Source organism: Sapajus apella, unplaced genomic scaffold, assembly GCF_009761245.1.
Source record: "Sapajus apella isolate SASKATOON/1434 unplaced genomic scaffold, GSC_monkey_1.0 scaffold3, whole genome shotgun sequence".
NCBI lineage: Eukaryota > Metazoa > Chordata > Mammalia > Primates > Cebidae > Sapajus > Sapajus apella.
Genome location: NW_022436943.1, coordinates 13,877,955 through 13,898,978, shown reverse-complemented (window position 1 = coordinate 13,898,978; position 21,024 = coordinate 13,877,955). Strand labels below are relative to the sequence as shown.

Here is a 21,024-nt window from a genome sequence, read left to right as displayed (position 1 = left end):
AGGTTATTTGTAAAGATTCATGAATTAGAATTGCAGAATTAGTAATAGGAGAAGATAGTGGGAAAATGTCTTCAAAGAGTTGAGAGGAAATCATTACCAGTATAAAACTGTATGTCCAACAAGTCTGTCTTTTGAGGATGAGAATGCAAACATTTACCGATAAACAAAAATGAAAGAATTTACCAAGAAACATACACTAAAGAGATTTTAAAAGGCTATTCTTTAGGAACCTTTTCAAACAGCTATATATTTCAGGGAGAAGCCAAATGACCAAATTCCAGACACTTGAAATCATGGGAGATGACGAGAATCAAATTGAATATCGATCAATATCGTTTTCTTCAGATATTGATTATTGGAGAAAGCTGAATTTCATGTTTTTGTAGTGTGGTTGTTGTTGTTGTTGTTGTTGTTGTTGTTTTTTGAGATGGAGTCTCACTGGGTCGCCCAGGCTGGAGTGCTGTGGCGCGATCTCGGCTCACTGCAGCCTCCGCCTCCCGGGTTTGAGCAATTCTCCTGCTTCAGCCTTCTGAGGAGCTGGAACTACAGGTGCATGCTGCCACACCCAGCTAATTTTTTGGTATTTTTAGTAGAAACTGGGTTTCACCATGTTGGCCAGGATGGTGTTTTATCTCCTGACCTCATAATCTGCCTGCCTTGGCCTCCCAAAGTGCTGGGATTACAGGCATGAGCCATCACGCCTGGCCACTTTTGTAGTTTTTTTGTGTGTGTTTTTATATTTCCTTTAGTTTCTCTTTTTTTTTTTTAATTGTTTTTTGTTTATTTGTTTGTTTGTTTTTTTGGATGTAAGGTAGAAATGAGGTCCATGGTGCTACAGATGGTTGGGGTATTCTATAAAGTCTTCTTTTGTTACATGTTTTAAACATTTTTTTGCAAAGAATTTCTTTTTCTTTCCTTCTTTCTTTTTTGAGTCAGGATTTCACTCTGTTATTCACACTAGAGTGCGGTAGTGCCGTTATCACTTGCTGCAGTCTTGAACTTTTGGGCTTAAGGGATCCTCTCCTCTCAGCCTCCTTGTAGTTGGGAATACAGTCACACGCCACTGCATTTGGCTAGTTTTTAAATTTTTTTTTTTTAAATAGAGACAGGGTCTTGCTATGTTGGCCAGGATGGTCTTGAATTCCCGGACTCAAGCGATCCACCCACCTCACCTCCCAAAATGCTAGAATTAGAGACGCGAGCCACCGTGCCTGGCCTTAAATTTTAAATTTTTTGTAGAGACTGGATCTCACTGTGTTGCTGGTCTCAAACTCCTGAGCTCAAGTGATCCTCCTACGTCGGCCTCTCGAAGTGCTGGGGTTACAGGTGTGAGCCACCAGGCCTATCCACAAAGAATTTCTGTCCAGTGATTTGTAGTTCTAGATTTTGTCTTGTCTTTTCTATACATGGATAACTTGTGAACATATTTATGTTGGACATTTCGTAAATGGAGAAACTCCCCTCCCCACCCAAATTTGTTAAATATAGGAGAGATCAAAGTTAAGGACTTTATCTAAATCATGAAATGTCCCATGATTGCAAAAACTGCAGAAAGCCACTGAAGATCAGATTGAAGTATTTGGCCTCAGTTTGAATAATAAAGTGATCACTGATAACTTTCTCTTTTAGTTTTTATTTTTAAACTATAAATTGACAAATTATAGTTGTATATATTTATGGGGTACAGAATAATGTTATGATTTGTTAATACAATGTGGAATAATTAAAGCAAGCTTATTAACGTATCCATCACCTCAAATACTTATTTTTTTTTTTTTTATGGTGAGAACATTTGGAATTTATTCTTAGCAATTTTGAAATGTACAACACATTATTTACTATATACATCACACTGTACAGTATCTCAAAGAAACAAAAATTCCTTCTAACTGAAACTATGTATCCTTTTACCTTTATTTCCTCATTTCTCCAAGCCCCCACTAATAACTATTAATATATAGCCTAATATATAGAAGTCTAATATATAGTTTAATACATAATCTATAGTATAACATAGAAGTTGAAGCAAAATGACCTTGAGTTTAAATAAGAACTAGATGTTCTAATAATGGGAAGGAAGTATTTGTCCTTATATAAAAATGGTAATTGTCATGATACTTAGCATTTATCGAGCACTTAAACTGTTAGAAGTGGTGCTAGGGCTGTCTGTATGGTTTTACATTTGGTCCTCAAGATTGTCCCTTTAGTTTGAAGTCCATCATCTGCATTTTGTAATTAAGGAACCAAGGCTTAAAGACATTTGAATAACTTAATACACAGCCAGTAAGTAGCAGAACTGGAATTTGAAACCAGAATTATCTGACTTTTGGACAGAAATTTTGCCTCAACCACAAGAGTTCTCTGTGGTGCCTTGAACTGAAGAGCAAGTTTAGACAATTGCTACACTTATTATTTAGATATATTTATATGTTCTCCAAAATTTATAATATGCACAGAAGCAATTAAAGATGATGTTGAAGGCGTGGGGTGTGGGGAGAAGAGGAATTACTTAACTAGGTGTCAAAGTGATTCGTACTGGTGTGGTATAGATAAAAATGCAAAGGATTCCTTCCAAATGTCAAGTGCTGATTAAAGTAATTCTTGAAATGTAGTTTTGATTTTTGAAGCATTTTTATATGTGGCAAAAGCTTTTAAATTAAAATATTCTTCTTTCTAGTGGAAAGAGTGAAAGAACAATTAAAACTTTCCTTGGAAAACAAGAATGGTATAGCGCAAACTGGTGAATTGACAGTTGTGCTTGATGGATTGGTGATTGAGCAAGAAAATCTAACAAACTGCAGCTCATCTCCAACCAGTAAGCTAACTATATATGTTTGTAAAATTTAAAGGAAAAGAATGAGCAAGAAGTATATAAAAACCTAGTTTCTTTCTTTCTTGTTGTTCAGTAGAAATACAGCAAAATGGTGATGCCTTACATGAAGATGGAGAGCCTTCAGCAAGGACAACTGCCAGGTAGGATATTTTATTTGAATATGGATGGCGACATGATGTGGAATATATTTCCTTAGTAAGAAGTTTTGTAATTTACCTGAGTTTAGAATTTGCCACAGAATTTAGAAGCTATGTCTAAACATGTCATTTGGTTAATTCTTGTGAAAGCAGCTTTTTAAAAAATTACAGCTTTATTGAGATCGCATACATATATCATGAAATTCACTTTTTAAAAGTATACATTTTAGTAGTTTTTAGTATATTAACAGAGTTGTGTTACCCTCTCTACTGTCTGATTTCAGAACATTCTACCTTGAAGATAAATCATGTATGCATGAGTAGTCACTCTATATTTTTCCTGGCTCCCAGTTTCTGGCAGCCTGAATCTACTTTCTGTTTCTGTGGATTGTCTGTTCTGGCCATTTTATATAAATGGATTCATACACTATGTGACCTTTTATGATTGGCTTCTTTTTCTTAGCATGTTTCAGGGTTCATTTATGTTGTAGCATGTACAATGTTTTATTTTTATTGAAAATGACTTTTTAAAATTTGTATTTAGGCATATTTTATGAGTACAGTCAGATACTATGGATAAATAGGTATCATACCACTGTCTGGATTGGCATTCTCCTGTAGATCATGAGAAGATAAATGCTTCACAGATTGTGGCCTTCCTTCAGACATCATTGTGGCCTTTTCTCTGACATCATTCTACCATTTCAGGAACTCCCTGGCATTCGTGGTTCATGACAATTAATATAGGTTCTTTGTTTGAAGTAATTTAAATTTGAATAAAAGTTTATAATAGATCACATAAAGTGGAATTAACACCTGAAAATATAAAAATGTATTGTTATAAAATTGACTCATTACCTTGAATAAAGCATGCTGGTATATGACAAAGTGTGACATTTATTAATCTATAGTTATTAGTATCATTTCTTCTAACTTGCCATTAGTGATTCTCATTAGACCACTTGAGTAGGTAAGTATGCCTTCTGAATGTAATTTGGCTTAACTAAATATATATAGTGTCTATATAAGTAAAAAACAATTTAGATGGGTAGAGGAGCTTGAATTACTACCAAATATTGTCAATTGCATAGTAACATGTTTTAAATTGAAGATTAGTTCTACAGTACCAGGAGAAATTCAGATGGGTTCTTTTACCTAGACTTCTGAATCACTGATTCTTGCTAGCTGACTGGAGAGGGGTTTACAAATCACAATCATCTCAGTCTTTACCTGCCCAAACTTCCTAAACACATCTTGTTCCAGATATATAGGTGACAAGGTAAAGGAGGTTAGGATTCATTAATCATTTGGTCGTTCAGCAGATACTTACTGAATGCCTGTTTGATGCCAGATACTAGTCCGAGTACTAAGAATACCAGCCCTGTTCCCATGAAATGTACACTCTGATGTGATAAAGGTAGATAGTAGGCTGGGTGTGGTGGCTCATGCTTGCAATCCTAGCACTTTGGGAGGCTGAGGAAGGTGGATCACAAGGGCAGGAGTTCGAGACCATCCTGGCCAACATGGTGAAACCCCGTCTCTACTAAAAATACAAAAAAATTAGCTGGGCATGGTGGTGCGTGCCTGTAATCCCAGCTACACAGGAGACTGAGGCAGGAGAATTGCCTGAACCCTGGAGACAGAGGTTGCAGTGAGCCGAGGTCGTACCATTGCACTCCAGCTCTGGGCAACAGAGCAAGACTCTGTTTTGGGGAAAAAAAAAGGTAAATAGTAAACAACAGAAGAAATAAATATGCTAATTGGACATAGGGATAAGCACTGTGAAGTCATTTAAACAGGCCAAGATGACAGGATTGGAAGGGAGCCTATTTTTAAAAGAGATGCCAAAGAATCATCTCTGAGGAATTGTGATTTGAGCTAAGATTAAAAAGCCAAGAATAAACCGTCTGTTCAGATTTCTGAGGGAAGAGTGTTCCAGGCAGAGGAAATAGCAACTTCAGAGACGCTGAGTTTGTTTACAGTTATGTCCTACAAATTTTTCTAACTCTAGAGAATGATATTTAACCTCTTCTGATAATTTCATTGTTATCATTTTACCACTTGGCATATAATAATTTGTAATAAACATTTGAAGACTGTTCAGTATGTTTTTGATAGTAAAATTGATATCTGCTGCAAAGTGAGCAAGGAGGAGCTTGGAGAGAAATAGATTAGAGAGAGAGAGAGATGGGAGAAAGGTGTGACTGATTTTCAAAAGATTTGTTAGACTAACCAGGAGAGGGACATGCTGATCTGGTTTATATTTTTAAAATAGTGCTCAGGCTGCTCTGTGAAGAGCAGATATGGGATGACCTGTTTATTTGGAAAAGCTCTCCTGGTCACTTACTTGGTATTTTGCAACTCCTTTACAATTTTCTGTTTGTTTGTCTTAAACATGAGTGTCTCACCAAATTGCCCAGCTCCTTCCACTGCCAATAAGACTTAAAATGTTTGACTTTGTTGTTATTTGTTTGCTAATGTATATATTATATATTTTTATAGTTCTGGGGTATAATATTTAGCTTTTTTTGATCATCCTGTAGTTATAATTTTAGTGCCTAGTACATACTAATTTGTAACTAATATTTGCAGACTTTTTCATTCATTTTTCAAGATTTAATAAAGTTATAATAGTTTGAGGCCAGGTACAATGGCTCACACCTATAATCCCAGCACTTTGGGAGGTAAAGATGGGAGGATCGCTTGAGGCCAGGAATTCGAGATCAGCCTGGGCAACAAAGGGAGATCTAATCTCTATAAAAATTCTAAAAATTTGCTAGACATTGTGATGCACACCTGTGATTCTAGCTGATCAAGAGGCTGAGGTAGGAGGATTACTTGAGCCCAAGAGGTTGAGGCTGCAGAGCCACTGCATTCCAGCCTTGGTGACAGAGTAAGATCCTGTCTCTAAAAAAATAAAAATAAAAAATTACAGTAGTTTGTAGTTGACTTTTATGATTCATGTAATTTCATAAACTTTTTGAAATTACTTTCAGATCTTTTAAAATAGATTAATATTAGGCTTAAATATTTAAAATATATGATTTGAATGTATTGTGAGACCGTATTTCGACTTAGTATGTTTGTATATCTCAATATTTTTTTTATCTGCAGAATGGATACACTTAGAACTGAAAAGTAATTAGAACTTTAATATAAAACATGCCATATCTTTGTTCATTATTTACTTATCATTTTACTTGAAACATAAGAACTCATTTGTTTGGAAATAGAATGTTTGAAAAGAAAAAAATAAGTAACGAAAAAGGAATGTAAGAACTCAGTAAATTCTTATGAAAATTCTGATATAACGTTGTTTAATTGTACTTAAATGATTGAAATAAGGCATTTTTTTTTTTTCAAGGTTGGCTGTCGAAGGCACTAATGGAATAGATAATCATGTACCTACAAGCACTGTAGTCCAAAACTCATGCTGCTCGTATGTAGTTAATGGAGACAACGCACCTTCATCTCCGTCTCAGGTAGCTGCCAGACCCAAAAATACACCAGCTCCAAAACCACTCACATCTGAGCCTGCCGATGATACTGGTAAGCAAGGCTATTTATGACACCTTGTTTAAAGGAAAAGTAAATGAAATTGATATATCCATCCATGCCTATACCTCCCTTATTGTGCAGTCTTTTATTTTTTTCTGAGATGGAGTTTTGCTCTGTCACCTAGGCTGGCATGCAATAGTGCGATTTTGGCTCACTGTGACCTCCACCTCCTGGGTTTAGGCGATTGCCCTGCCTCAGTCTCCTGAGTAGCTGGGATTATAGGCGCCCACCACCACACCCAACTAAAAGTTTTTGTATTTTTAATAGAGACAGAGTTTCACCTTGTTGGCCACTTGCTGATCTCAAACTCCTGACCTCAAGTGATCTGCCTGCTTCTACCTCCCTAAAGTGTTGTAATTACAGGTGTGAGCCACCATACCAAGCCTGTGCAGTCTTTCTTAATCTTCTATGATTGGAATTGAAAAATTACAGTGCCTGAAATTTTTCCTAATAATTGGAAACATTACTAATTATTTAGGAAAATATTTCAAAAGTATTTCAGAGGTCACAACATATTTTACTAAACAAGTGCTTATATGAGAGCTAGATTCTTAAGCTTTATACCATGAACAATATATGTAATTCATGATATAAAATATATTTCTGAAAGAAATTTAGTTAATTCATTGATTTATTAGTAAAAGTGAGTAATGAATGGTTTTTTTATCCGATCTTTTAGTATACAAATTTATTATTCTTGGCATCTAACTTGGAAAGATGTACTGGGAGTTGAATAGCCCTCAGAAAGTTTATTTTCCAAAAGTAAGCATTTCTGTATTAGAGAAGGAATGCCTAGGGAAGATGTCCTCTATAATCTTTAGCAGACTCAGTAAGATTCATAAACTGTTTTTTGTTTGGTCATTGTATATTAACTCTATCAGGTGAGTCTCCTGAAACTTAAACATCTTAGGACTTGTTTAACATAATTAGCACACATGTTGGGAATCAAGTTGAAATCCTGGTCTTTTTATTCAAGAAGATCCTATGTTGTTTCCTGTGTTTGTCTATTTATGGTAACGTATTGAAAAGTAGAAACAGGTAAAGAAACAATTCAATAATTACATTAAAATAGATGGACCTTTTTGATAATAAGGTCCATCTTTTTTTCTTTTTTTTTTTTTTTGAGACTGAGTCTCACTCTGTCTCCTAGGCTAGAGTGCAGTGGCAGGATTTTGGCTCACTGCAGTTTCTGCCTCCTGAGTTGAAGAGATTCTTATGCCTCAGCCTCCCGAGTAGCTGGGATTATAGGTGTGTGCCACTATGCTCCCCTAATTTTTGTGTTTTTAGTAGAGATGAGGTTTCACCATGTTGGCCAAGCTGTTCTCGAACTCCTGACCTCAAGTAATCCAACCACCTCAGCCTCCCAGAGTGCTGGGATTACAGGCATGAGCCACCATACTCGGACAGTAATAAGTCTTAATTGTGTATTTTTATCCAAGGTTGGTGTTTGGGGGATGTTTACCAAGAGTCGTATGAGAGTTTTTGTAAACATTGGGAACTGAATGTTTATTTACAAATATCACATGAATGATATTTGTAAAATTTAATTTCTTTAAGAATGCTGCCCTTTTAAAAAAAAGTAGACTAAAGGATGGTTTCCCAAGTACTCGAAGTAGGTAGAAATTTTTAGTCTTAAATTAAGGTGGCTAGAAAACAAAGAGAAGAGTAGATACACCTATGATGAAAATAATGATGAGCAAAGTTCATTTATTTTCTGATTTTCACCTACTTTCTAGCAAGAACATTTGTCTCTGAGATTTCTGTTAGCAAAGCAGAACAGGAAATATTGTCTTAGATTATTCTGATTATCTCTAAATTGAGAACAGACCAGTTAAAACTGCTACTGTTTCTAATACAGATGGAGTATCCCTAATCTGAAAATCCCAGATCTGAAATGCTCCAAAATCTGAAACTGTTTGAGCACTGACATGATGCTGAAAGGAAATGCTCACTGGAGCATTTCAGATTTTGGATTTTTGGATTAGGGATGCTAAACTGGTAAGTAAAATGCACATATTCCAAAATTTAAACAAATATCTAAAATCTGAAACATTTCTCGTTCAAAGCATTTTAGGTAAGGGATATTAAACTTGAATATGGATTTGGACATTTTGCTCTTATTCCTAAAATATTCAGCTGATTGAATACATTGGTGAAAGTATCCATTGACTACTAATTAGATGCATGCTTTGGCATTTGGATGTATTCAGATGTTGATGTAAAAATGAGAAGAAATTGGGGCTTTCCTCATCATAGAATCTTATTTATACCTCTACAGCTTGTTTGATACTTTATAGATTCTTTCCATTGGTGATAAGTTCACTTCTCACAGTTCTCTCTTATTTATCCTTCCCTAAAATTTTAAGGTAAATATAAAATGGATATGGGTAACTTGAAATGAAGGTTCCATCATAAATAATTCTCATGACATTCATAGTTACTGTAAGAAAATCTATGACAATCTGTAAAATAATGTTAATAGCTTGTATTTGTGCCCTGCATGTTCTAAAAAGTATATATTCATTACCTGATTTATCTCTCTCACAATAACTCTTTGAAATAGATGGCAGTATTTTTCCTTTTCTCTGATGAAGGAACTGAGTCACCAAGACGGCACAGCTAGGAAGTAGAAGAACTGTAATTGACATTTCGCTGTCTGGCTATTGATTCTGTGCACTTTGCCTTCTTTCTATTCATTTTGATGTGTCTGGTTTTTATAGGATCTGTGTGGTATAGGATCTCAAAGTTTTATCTTTTATACTGTTTATCTTCTATACTGCTAGGCTTCAAACAGCATTCCCCCAGCCTTTTCACCACCTCTGATTATTGCTAGTGACATCTGACAAAACAATCCAACTGTCATCATTCTATTGGCCGGTTTACAGAGGCTTCCGGAACCTGCTCTGTTGGTAGCAGCCATTTAACTGATGTCTTTTTGTATGATTGTTCATCACTTAATAGGAAGATGAATTCAGGTATCTTTTCAAGGAGTGGGTAATCCCTGTTCTTTTAAGATGTTGGTGTAAAATGGCATTACTTTTTCTAATTAAGGACTTCAAAAATTAGTCTTTGTTTCTGGAGATGGGATGGGGGTATGCATGTTCTGTGTATAACATATTAAATGTCTTTAATCTCTTAATCTGCAATTCCACAATCTTGAAATCTCTGAAACCAAAAGGTTTTTTGTTTTGTTTTGTTTTGTTGTCGTTGTTTGTTTTTAGTAAACTCATTTGATGTCAAAATGACTAGAACTGATGGAAGGCTGTTTATGCTTTTTATTTATCATGCTTCCTATACACATCTCTACAATTTGCTGCAGAAATATTAATGTATTTAATCACAATGTGTGGTCCCCAAATCCCCTCCAGGCATAGTGTAATATACAATGTATATGTCATTGCCTTTATTTGCTTGTTTGTTTTTTGAGACAGGGTCTTGCCCTGACCCCCAGGCTGGAGAGCAGTAGCACCATCATGGCTCACTGTAGCTATAACCTCCTGGTTTCAAGTGATCCTCCTGCCTCAGGTCCCTGAATAGCTGGGACTACAGGCACGTGCCATCACACCTGGCTAATATTAAGATTTTTTTTGTAGAGATGAGGTCTTGCCATGTTGTGCAGCCTTGTCTCAGTCTCCTAAGCAGTCATCCTACCTCAGCTTTCCAAATTGTTGGGATTACAGGCGTGGGCTACCATGTTGTTCACTATCTTTGTGAATTCTGAAAAGTTATGAATTCTGGAACACACCTGGCACTAAGAGTTTCAGATTAGGGATTGTGGGCCAATACTAAGGGGTTTAAGACAAACAATATATTTTCATCAAAGATAGTTATTATACATGAGAGCTTCCCCCCTCCACCTCCTGTTCTTTTGAATCTTGATTAAGGGGACCCATTTGGTAATTTAGTTGCTATGAAGATTGGCAGATATTCCAGGTTAAAATGGGAGGCAGCCATGATGTAGCAAAAAGATTAGATTTAGCTTCTGACAGTAGGTAACATGGTGTCTCAGCCTAACCACTGAGCATGTTAATTCTGTAACCTTGGACAAATTTAACATCCTCAAATTTATGAAAAGAGGATAATATGCGACTACGTTATAGGACAGTTTTGGAGTTTAAATGAGGTAGTCCTTGGATAGTGGTATTTAAGAAAAATACATTCTTTTCCACTTTGTTCCCCTGATCATAACTTCTAGTGTGAAATAACTTTTTCTAATATATAGTTATTTTATTAATAAGTAGATCAGAGCTCAGTTTGGTAAGTTGCAGAGCTAAATGATATCACAAGTTTATTGCACTTTATTTCTTAGCTTTTTATTCTGAAGTAATTATAAATATACACAAAGTTGCAAAGAAATGTATAGGAAGGTTCCATGTGCCCTTCACCAGCCTCTTCCAGTGTTAACATCTTGTATAACTATAGTAGAATATCAAAATCAGGAAATTGACATGAATATAACCCATAGAGCTTGTTCACATTTCATCATTTCTACCTGTGGGGTGTGTGTTTGTGTGTGTGTGTGTGTGTATGTGTGTGTTTCTGTATGGTTTTGTTACACATATAGCTTTATGTACCACCAGTACAATCCAGATACAGAACTGTACCATCATCACAAGACTCCCTCATGATGTAACCCTCTTAAAAGTCACATACACTCTCAAGTGTGAATTGAACATTAAAGAAACTTTCTGTGTATATGCAAGCAGTTATTTTTCATGTCATAGTTTTAAAATGGAGTAAAAATGATATTTAGTATGTCTACTTTTTTCTTCTTTATTTGAATGCACCCTTAGAATGAGAAGACAGATACATGATGCTTTGAGATGGATATATCATAAAGTTCATGTGAAACTTAACCTCTCAAAGATTAAACATGAAGTTAGGAAGATAGGTCTTGTAACTCAGAAGTCATAATGGCTGAAAGTAAGGCTTGGGATACATTCATTAAGAAACCAAGTCAGTGGGTGTGGTCTTAAGTCTTGTAGCGGAGATGAGATGCTTTGCATAAGCTTCTGCTGTCATACCTATTATATAAGATTTTAATTTTTTGCTCCATATTTCTGCATGAGCAGGGAGCCTACCATCCTGTCCTTCCTCTTTTTTCTTTCCTTATTTTTTCAGTTTTATCTGTTCAATCTTTCTTGTATCCATTTGTCAACAGATGTTTATTTTGCAACTACCATAGGCTGCATACTACCAGATGGCTGGGCACATAGGTATCAGAGTTTCTCAATTTCAACACTATTGACATTTTGGGCCTGATAATTATTTGTTGTATGGGGCTATCCTGTGCATTGTATTAATAGAATGTTTAGCAGTATTCCTGACCTGTATCCACTAGGTGCCGGTAACATCTTACCTTCTCCTAGTTGTGATGACCAAATGCATTTGCAGACATTGCTAAATGAATGTCTTTGGAGGTGGGGAGAGCAGAATATTCCCTAGTCAAGAATCATTGACATATATGAACAGTAATCCCTCTAATCGAAGATTATTGTGGCATCTTAATGCGGCTCTGAACAATATTGAGAAACACATATTCATTGAATTATTGAATGGAAATACTTAGTTTCTAAGCGAGCTTTTAAAAATTAATAGACTTTATATTTTAGAACAGTTTTAGATTTACAGAATAACTGGGCAGATAGTAGAAAGTTTCCGTATGTTCTCCTATCCCATTCAAGAGTTTTTCTATTATTAACATTTTCCATTACTGTGATATGTTTGTTAAAATTAATGAACCATTATTAATACATTGTTATTAACTAAAGTCTGTAGTTTACATTACCTTACATTAAGGTTCATTCTTTGTGTTGTACTAGTTCTGTGGGTTTGAGAAATGCATGTTGTCATGTGCACACCATTACAGTATCATACAGAATAGTTTTACTACTCTAAAATTTATTTCATTTATCTATCACTCAAACCCTTTGCAACCACTGTTTTGAAACACTGTCTACATAGTGTTTTCCTTCCCACAATGTTACATGGTTGGAGTCCTACAGTGTGTGTAGCCTTTTCAGATTGGCTCCTTTCACTTAGTAATGTGCATTTAAGATTCCTCCATGTCTTTGGTGGCTTGCCCTCTCATTTGTCACTAAATAACATTCTGTTTTAAGGATGTACCACGATTGTTTAGCCATTCACTTATTAAGGCTTCTTGGTTGCTTCAGTTTTTGACAATTATGAAAAACGTTGCTATATACATTTGTGTGCAGGCTCTTACTTGAATATAAGCTCAGTTCAGTTGGATTGAGGAGTGAGACTGGTGGGTTGTGTGTTTAAAATATGTTTACTTTTGTAACAAATGGCCAAACTATCTTCCAAAGGGGCTGTACTCTTGCATTCCCACTGCAATGAATGAGAATTCCTAGTGCTTACCAGCATTTGTATTTCAAGGAGAGTTGTTTATTGTTTATTATTATTTTAACAATACTGAGTCTTCCCATTGAGAGATATTTTATATCTGTATTCATTCTATCTTTTTAGTAATATTTTTTAAGTTTTCTTCAAGCTGGGCATGCTGTGGCTCACACCTGTAATTCCAGAATTTCAGGAGGCCGAGGTGGGAGGATCATTTGAGGTCAGGAGTTCGAGACCAGCCTGGTCAACATGATGAAACCCCATCTCTACTAAAAATGCAAAAAAAATTAGCCAGTGTGGTGGTGCATACCTGTAATCCCAGCTACTTGGGAGCCTGAGACAGGAGAATCGCTTGAACCAGGGAGGCTAAGATTGCAGTGAGCCAAGATTGCACCACTGCACTTCAACCTGGGTGACAGAGTAAGCCTCTGTCTCAAAGAAAGAAAAAAAAAATTTCTTCACATAGGTCTTAGATTTAGTTTTGATGTTCATCTTGTGTTTGTTCATTTTGCTGAAATGTTTTAGCTCCAATTAATTGGTTCTAATTTTTTTAAGTTTTTTGGTGTTCTAAATAAATAATCTTTTTGTCATTTTCGCTACAAATAAATTTTACTATATTCTTTCTAATGTTGTTATAACTTTTCTTAATAGATTGTCAGGTATAATCAATATTGAATTGGAGTGGTAATTGTGATCTTCCTGGTTTTGTTGCTGATTTTAATTTATTCTTGATCTTAATAGAAGTTCTTACAATAAATAGGCTGGGCACAGTGGCTCATGCCTGTAATCCCAGCACTTTGGGAGGCCAAGTTGGGTGTATCATTTGAAGTCGGGAGTTTGAGACTGGCATGGCCAACAAGGTGAAACCCCCTCTCTACTAAAATATAGGAAAATTAGCCAGGTATGGCAGGTGGCTGCAATCCCAGCTACTGGGAAGGCTGAGGCAGGATGATCTTTTGAACCCAGGAGGTGGAGGTTGCAGTGAGCTGTGATTATACCACTGCACTCCAGCCGGGGTCACAGAGCAAGACACCATCTCAAAAAAAAGGTTCTTGAAATGTTTTACAATTGTTGTATATTAATGACTGTAGGTTTGTGATAGATAATCCAGATTACTTGTGAATTTTTCCTTATTCTTCTTATCAGGTATTTTACCAAGATTTTTTTAATGCTTTTTGGTTCTTATTGAAAATAATCATATGACTTTTATCCTTTAATCTGCTAACATAGTAGATTTTCTAATGTAGTTTCCTAATCTCAAGTCACCCTTGAATTTATATATGATGTTAGTCTATAGTCTTCTTGTTCTGTTGTTCAGTTTTAGCTTTGAAAGGTTGTATTACCCTCCCAGAATGAGTTAGGAAACTCCTTTTCACTTTTTCTCCCCTAATGTGTTATGGCACCTTAAGTAACATAGGAATGATCTATTTGATAAGGGATTGATAGAATTTTCTCAAAAATCTGTCTGAGCCCAGGCCTTTAGGAGGGATGTTATTAGAACTTTCATCACCTTTTCCATTGCTACTCTGATTTGTCTTTTTTTCTTTCCCTTGAGTTAGTTTAGCCAAATTTAAACTCATTGATATAAAATCATACATGGTATTTCTAATGTTATTTATATTAAACATTTTTTCTTTATAAAACTTGGAAAGGTATATTTCATGGTTTCTCCAAACTTTCCTGATTAAAAACTCACATGATTTGTTGAAAATGCAGATCCCCAAGCTCCTCCCTAGAATTTCCCCTAGAGATTCAGTAAGTCTAGGATAAGGACTGAGATATTGTATTTTCAGTAAGTTATTGAGCCTTATCAAGTACATTAGGAAATCCTGATCTGTTTTTTGGGTCTCTTGACCAAAACTTGTTTCCTTCTCCTTACTTCCCCCTCCCTCCTCCCCATATCTGGAATGAATTCTAAGCTCTTATCACTATTCTTTATTACATTTTTGGGTACTTCTTTAGCCTTCAGTAGCACTTAATATGACTGGGTTTTTTTTTTTTTTTTTTTTTTTTGTCATTAATTCTCCTGAAATTTGTGATTATGTCTCCCTCTGCCATTTCCATTAGAACTTTGATATATGGTCTTCAAATAAGTTTTGTTCTGTAATCTATTCACCTTTACAGTGACTCATTTTTATACTGATATAAAATAGTGAACTAGATCAATCACACTTTAAATAAAAATTAGGAAAACCATGTCACTGGATTGCAGTACTGGATCATTTCTCGAAAAAGTATAGAATGGGTTCTTGCAACCCCTATGGTACTATCTTAAGAATTGATGCCATCATACATTTCCTACTATTGGCAAAACAGTTATTTTGCTGTTAGCTGCTATTTGCACAAGGGAAGGGTGATTGAAAGGGATCATTTTAAAGTTTAGTTGGCCCATACAGACTTTCCCTCAGAATTGGTGATTTGGAGGGAAAATGTTGATTGTCTTAATGTTGGTGCCTTTATCCTTAAAGTTATTATTATACATACTTAAATTTTTATCATTTACATATTCATTCCTGAAATCTTGAGCAACAAAAAACATAATCTTTATTTTATTTTATGTTATATATTTTGAAAAGATTACTTTGGCTGCTGTTTGGAGAATGTAGTTGCTTAGTCTGGATTAGGCTCTGAATAAGTGTAGTCATTTGATTAGGTAATTGATTGCTTTATCATTACTTGATAAATTGTTTTATTAATTTTCCCTTCTCAGTTAATGGAGAATCATCCTCATTTGAACCAACTGCTAATGCTTCTGTCATGGGTACTCCAGTAGTGTCTGAAGAAAATGCCTTGTCTTCACATTGCACTAGTACTACTGTTGAAGAACCTCCAGTTCAAGAAATACTGACTTCCTCAGAAAACAATGAATGTATTCCTTCTACCAGTGCAGAATTGGGATCTGAAGCTAGAAGTATGTTAGACCCTGACACCTCTAATTCTGGAAGTAGTTCTGCTTTTGAAGCAGCCAAATCAAGACAGCCAGATGGGTATATGGATCCTGTACGGCAGCAGTCTGGGAATGCCAACACAGAAACTTTGCCATCAGGGTATGTTTTAATGTTTGACTGGTGTTAAAGTAGGAACTTTCTGTTAACATTTAACTATAGAATGTGTATATAAAATGTTTTCATTGTTCAGAACTTTGAAACCTAAGTTGGAATCTGAATCTTACTATTTGTTTTTGCTACAAAGCAAGTGCTTTTTGAAATGAAGAACAATTGCTCATCTGGTTGAAATATAAGTAGTACGAAGGGAAAAGAAAAAACCTGATGTTAATTAGCAAGACCCTCTTGATTTGATTCATGGTTTATTTTTACTTTTCATAAGTGTGACCATAACTCTCCATATAATATCCTCAGTTCTCTAGCATCCTTGCTGTTCTGTTTTCCAGACCTGATGCTGGAGACCAAATAGCTCTTCTTTTCCTCAGCTAATATTGAGTGCTGGGGAGTCACGTAACTTGCTGATTGGTTTTATAAAAAGACTCAGTTTTTCATTGCTGCTTAGTAATTCTTAATCTCTTTTAAGTTTCTCATTGTAATTATTCCACTCCTCATGATTTTCTTTAAAGGGTATTCTATATGTGTATTCCATTTGGTCATCTCCTGAATTGCATTCACTTAACAATTTCTTTGACCTTTGGCACTGATAATACTAATATTAATTAATGATTAATTGTCTCTGCCTTCAAGAAGCTTATTTGGTTTTAGTGATTCAGAGTTGTAAGCATGTACAGTATATACAATATAGTCAGAAAGTGCTGCAATAAAAATAATGGATACAGTGCTTTCCAATACAGCTTACAGTGATCAGAATGTCAACTCTTGTAGCTGTTGAAACTGCACTTCTAGATGTCTCTACACTATTGTCCTCATTTTCTTACCTCAGTCACTGTGTTAGTGCATCTTGGTTTTTTTTGGAACTGTTTTTTCTCAGTGCCCTTTACTGGCTCATCTGATGTTGTCCAGTGCTTAATTATGGTTTCAGCCTTTTATCTTCTTTTGTGTGCTTACCACAGTAGATCTAGCACTCTCTATCATTATTATTATTATTATTATTATTATTATTATTATTATTATTTGAGATGGAATTTCACTCTTGTTGCCCAGGCCACAGTGCAGTAGCATGATCTTGGCTCACTGCAACCTCTGCTTACCAGGTCCAAATGATTCTCCTGCCTCAGCCTCATGAGAGGCTGGGATTACAGGCGCTTGCCACCACGCCCATCTAATTTTTGAATTTTTAGTAGAGATGGGGTTTCAACATGTTGGTCAGGCTGGTCTTGAACTCCTGACCTTAGGTGATCCTGCCATCTTGGCCTCCCACAAGCGTGAACCACTACTTCTGGCCAGCTCTCCATCATTTTAACTATTAAATCTATACATTCAGACCAGACTTTTCTCTGAGTTTATTTTGCAGCTGCTTTTCCCTCTTCTGTTTCCTGCAAATGTTTCAGACCCTTTGTTAGCTTTCCTTTCCCTCTCAAAAAGCTCTTGTCCTGTGTCTCCTGTCTTTGGTATGTTAGTCATTTATCCTAGTCCCTCATGTGCCAGTCACTATGGCAAACACATATAAAAAGCTATTCTTAACTGTGAAGAACCTCATCGTCTCATTGGGGTTAGGGGAGTGAAGTAAACAGTCAGCGAGTATAATTAAAGGTATGCCAGATGTAAGTTTAGGATGCCATGAGAAGGAACATATGCTGAGGTGGAATAGGAGGAGTAACCTGTGCTGTTGACGTCAAAGAATACATTCTGAAAGCTATGGCACTTCAGTGGATTCTGAACGAAGAGTAGGACTTAGCAAATAGTGGAGGCACGAGTGGTGAAAAGTTTCATTTTCAGTAGAGCCGACTGCGTATTCAAATCCCTAGCACCCATGAAAATGAGTATGCTGAACCCAGGAATTACTATTTTGTCACAGTTTGAATTCAGCATTTGAGGCAGCAAGGTATATAATGCTGAAGAGCAAACAGCCCTATGAAGAATTTTGTGTGATTGTGAAGGGTTTGGGAGTTTTGTCTGAAAACCACGAATAAGCATTAAAGAATGTAAAGCAGGGGAGTGGCATAATCCTCTTTGCTTTTATTAAGATTATTTTTGCAGTGGTATAGAGAGCTGAGGAGTTAAGGAGTTGGGATAGCGGCTAGGCTGTTTTATAAATGAGGGAATCTGGCATTCTAGTTCAAAACAATAAGTACATGAATCTAATTCTGTTGGGACCAGGTAAATGCTTCAAAAGGCTTGTTGCCACCATTTATGATCTTTGTATTAGAATTTTGCAGTAATCTAGATTAGTGTTTTACAAATTGTAGAGTACAACCTGTTAATAGGTTATTTATGACCAGCATTTGAACACATATGAAATAAAAAAAAATATAGGTGAGAATAGGAAATATTGGAAGATGTTAAATGTAGTAAGAGTAAGCATTGTTTCCTGAAAGTTTCTTTTTCTGGTGTGTGTGTGTGTGTGTGTGTGTGTGTATAAAATCAGTAGATAAATAGTAATCTGGTATACACAGAGATGTTTATATAAAACACACTTCTTACTGTCTCAACTGTGGTCAAAAAAAGTATAAAAGCCACTAATCCAGGGGAGAAATTAAGAGAGCCTGAAGTGAGGTAAATGCTAATCTTTTAGGTTGATGTAAGATGGGTCTTGGTAGTAAGTTGTGGGGAGATAGAATAGAAAAAAAAATAAAAAATAAAGCACATTTCATACTAATCAAAATGGCATCAGATTTCCCAGAATCAACAGGAAAAGCTAGAAGACAGTGGAAGACAGTGGGCTCATGCCTTAAATGCTGAAGAAAATTATACCCAACATATAATTCTGCATCCAGCCATACTGTTTAGTGTTTGCGTAGAATAAATACATTTTTGCACATCCTAGGTTTCCAAAAGTTCACTTCCTATGTCTTCTTTCTTAGAAAGCCACTAGGACTTGTGTTTTCCCAAAACTAGGTAGTGAAAGTAAAAGACACTGGATGCAGCATCAGAGGATCTGCTGCAGAGGAGTGAAAGGAATGCCGGCACAGTGGTGAGGGAAAGCCCAGAGCGCTCTCGGACAGCACACACTCAGTCTAGGCTGGAAGCTAATCAGCAGGCAGGGGCAATCACAGAGCAGCTAATGAGCCTGAACATTTTAGGAGGAGATTTATGCAACTGGAAAAGTATTTGGGGTTGAATGATAAGAATGTAGACAGTAAGTAAGGGAAGTGGAGATAATTTTTCTAGCTAATAGTATTTTTTTTAAAAAGAAATCAGGGTATGTTCCATGTCTCGGCTGTGGGAAGAGTTTTCATAGTCACAATGATAACTCTAAGGCAAGGTACAACATGTATGTATGTTTGGAATGGTTGGGAGGAGGGTAAACGTAAATGTGTATGTGTGCGGGAAAGAGACCTGCAGCTTCATCTTTCCTAGTAAGAAGTCAATATATTATGTTTGAAATTAAATAAATCACAATAAGTCAAGCAAGTTAATAAGTAAAAGAGGTAAATACCTAAAAAATTGAGTGAAAAGTTAAAAATATTGCCTTGGGGAGTGGAAAATCAAGTGAACTAGACAGTAGATACTGTTAAAACTATGTGATGGTATATATAATTATATAGCTATGAAGGTATATATTAAACTATATGAAAGTATATGTAATTTTGATAAAAAATTAAAGCTAAGTTAAAAATAGTTAAGGATATTTGTGAAGAAATGGTCAAAACCAGGAAATTTTACTATAAGATAGCAATAAAAATTCAAGGACTGCTTATGGGAATTAGTACCTAAAAATTGCAAAAGTGAAACTTGATCAGGTTTTTAGGTATTCATTTGGTTTTGGTAGTTAGCTTTCATACAGATAAATAGCCCATTGGTACATCTTAGACATATTCCTGAAAGGCCTTTAAAATGAAATTTTATATTTAACTCCTTCTTTCCCATGAGGTTTTTTATAGAAACAAATAGAGTAAACCTTAACCTTCAGAGTGTCTGATTTTAGTGAAATGCTTTATAAAGAATATCTAAGCTTTTGCATTACCAATTAGCATGAATGTTCCAGTGTAGGATATAATAGGTAAGTTGAATAATTTTTTTGTGACCCCCAAGTCAGTTGTGAACTTGGGGCTCTTTATTGTTTATGGTTACTACTTAAGAAGTTTGTGACTTAGGTTTGTTAGATGCAGCCTAAACAAATTTCTAAATTTTTGTGTGTGCATTTGTCATTTTAAGTATATATGTATGTATGGGTGCAAACTAGGGAGTAGTTTCAGTATATATGGTTATTGTGTATAAATATAATTTAAAGAAAATAATAAACACTTAATAAAAAATAAATTTAATTGGGTTCTTTTGGGGGGGTTCTCACAGATTTATTTAATATTTGAAAATATAAATTTACCATATTAACAAATAATAGGGACAAGCTACTTGATCCTCTCTCAAAACTGCAGATGGAGAAGGAAGGTAGAAGGGAAGATTGTTGGATGCTTTACGGGAGATCCTTGAGCCTCCCTCTTGGTGCAGGACAACTTATCAAAGCTCACCATTCTAGTTTAGGGCTTCTTGATAAGCAATCACATTTAAAAAAATCATTTTATTAGGAAACATCACACATTCACAGAAAAGTGCTTTCCTCCAAAACATATAGATGAAGCTGATTTATCACAAAAGACACATTTATAACCATCATACAAGTCAAAACATAGAACATTGACAGCATCCCAGGAACACTCTCTCATGTTCCTTCTTAAACACTGCCTTCTTGAGTCCTTGTGTTTAAGAATGAGGAAAATATGTTCTGTCTATTCTACTTAAAAATTGAAAACAAGAGTCTTAAACTCAGAAGTACCAGTTTTTATTTATTTGTTTATTGATTTTTATTTTATTTGATATTTTCTAGAGAGTTTTATTCTGTTGCCCAGGCTGGAGTGCAGTGGTGCAGTCTCAGCTCACTGCAACCTCTGCGTCCCATGTTCAAGCAGTTCTCATGAGTCAGCCTCCTTAGTAGCTTGGATTACAGGTGTGTGCCACCATGCCCAGATAATTTTTTTTTTTTTTTTCCATATTTTTAGTAGAGACAGAGTTTCTCCCTGTTGGTCAGGCTGGTCTCATGCTTCTGACCTCAGGTGATCCACCTACC

At 35.6% G+C, this 21,024-nt stretch overlaps 1 protein-coding gene across 6 annotated transcripts in view; it reads left to right on the top strand.

Moving 5' to 3' along the window:
• Window positions 1-21,024, top strand: part of WWP1 (WW domain containing E3 ubiquitin protein ligase 1) — a 117,543-nt gene that overhangs the window by 54,382 nt on the left and 42,137 nt on the right. For 4 of the 6 annotated variants that reach the window (XR_004260305.1, XM_032249888.1, XM_032249911.1 and 1 more), the window contains exons 6-9: window positions 2,678-2,815; window positions 2,907-2,973; window positions 6,335-6,519; window positions 15,602-15,938. Coding sequence is in view for 5 of the 6 variants with exons in the window: in XM_032249888.1 (XP_032105779.1) it covers window positions 2,678-2,815; window positions 2,907-2,973; window positions 6,335-6,519; window positions 15,602-15,938 (727 nt within the window). In the remaining variant the exon portion in view is untranslated. The remainder of the gene's footprint in view (window positions 1-2,677; window positions 2,816-2,906; window positions 2,974-6,334; window positions 6,520-15,601; window positions 15,939-21,024) is intronic. The other 2 variants (XM_032249897.1, XM_032249921.1) reach the window with 2 other exon arrangements.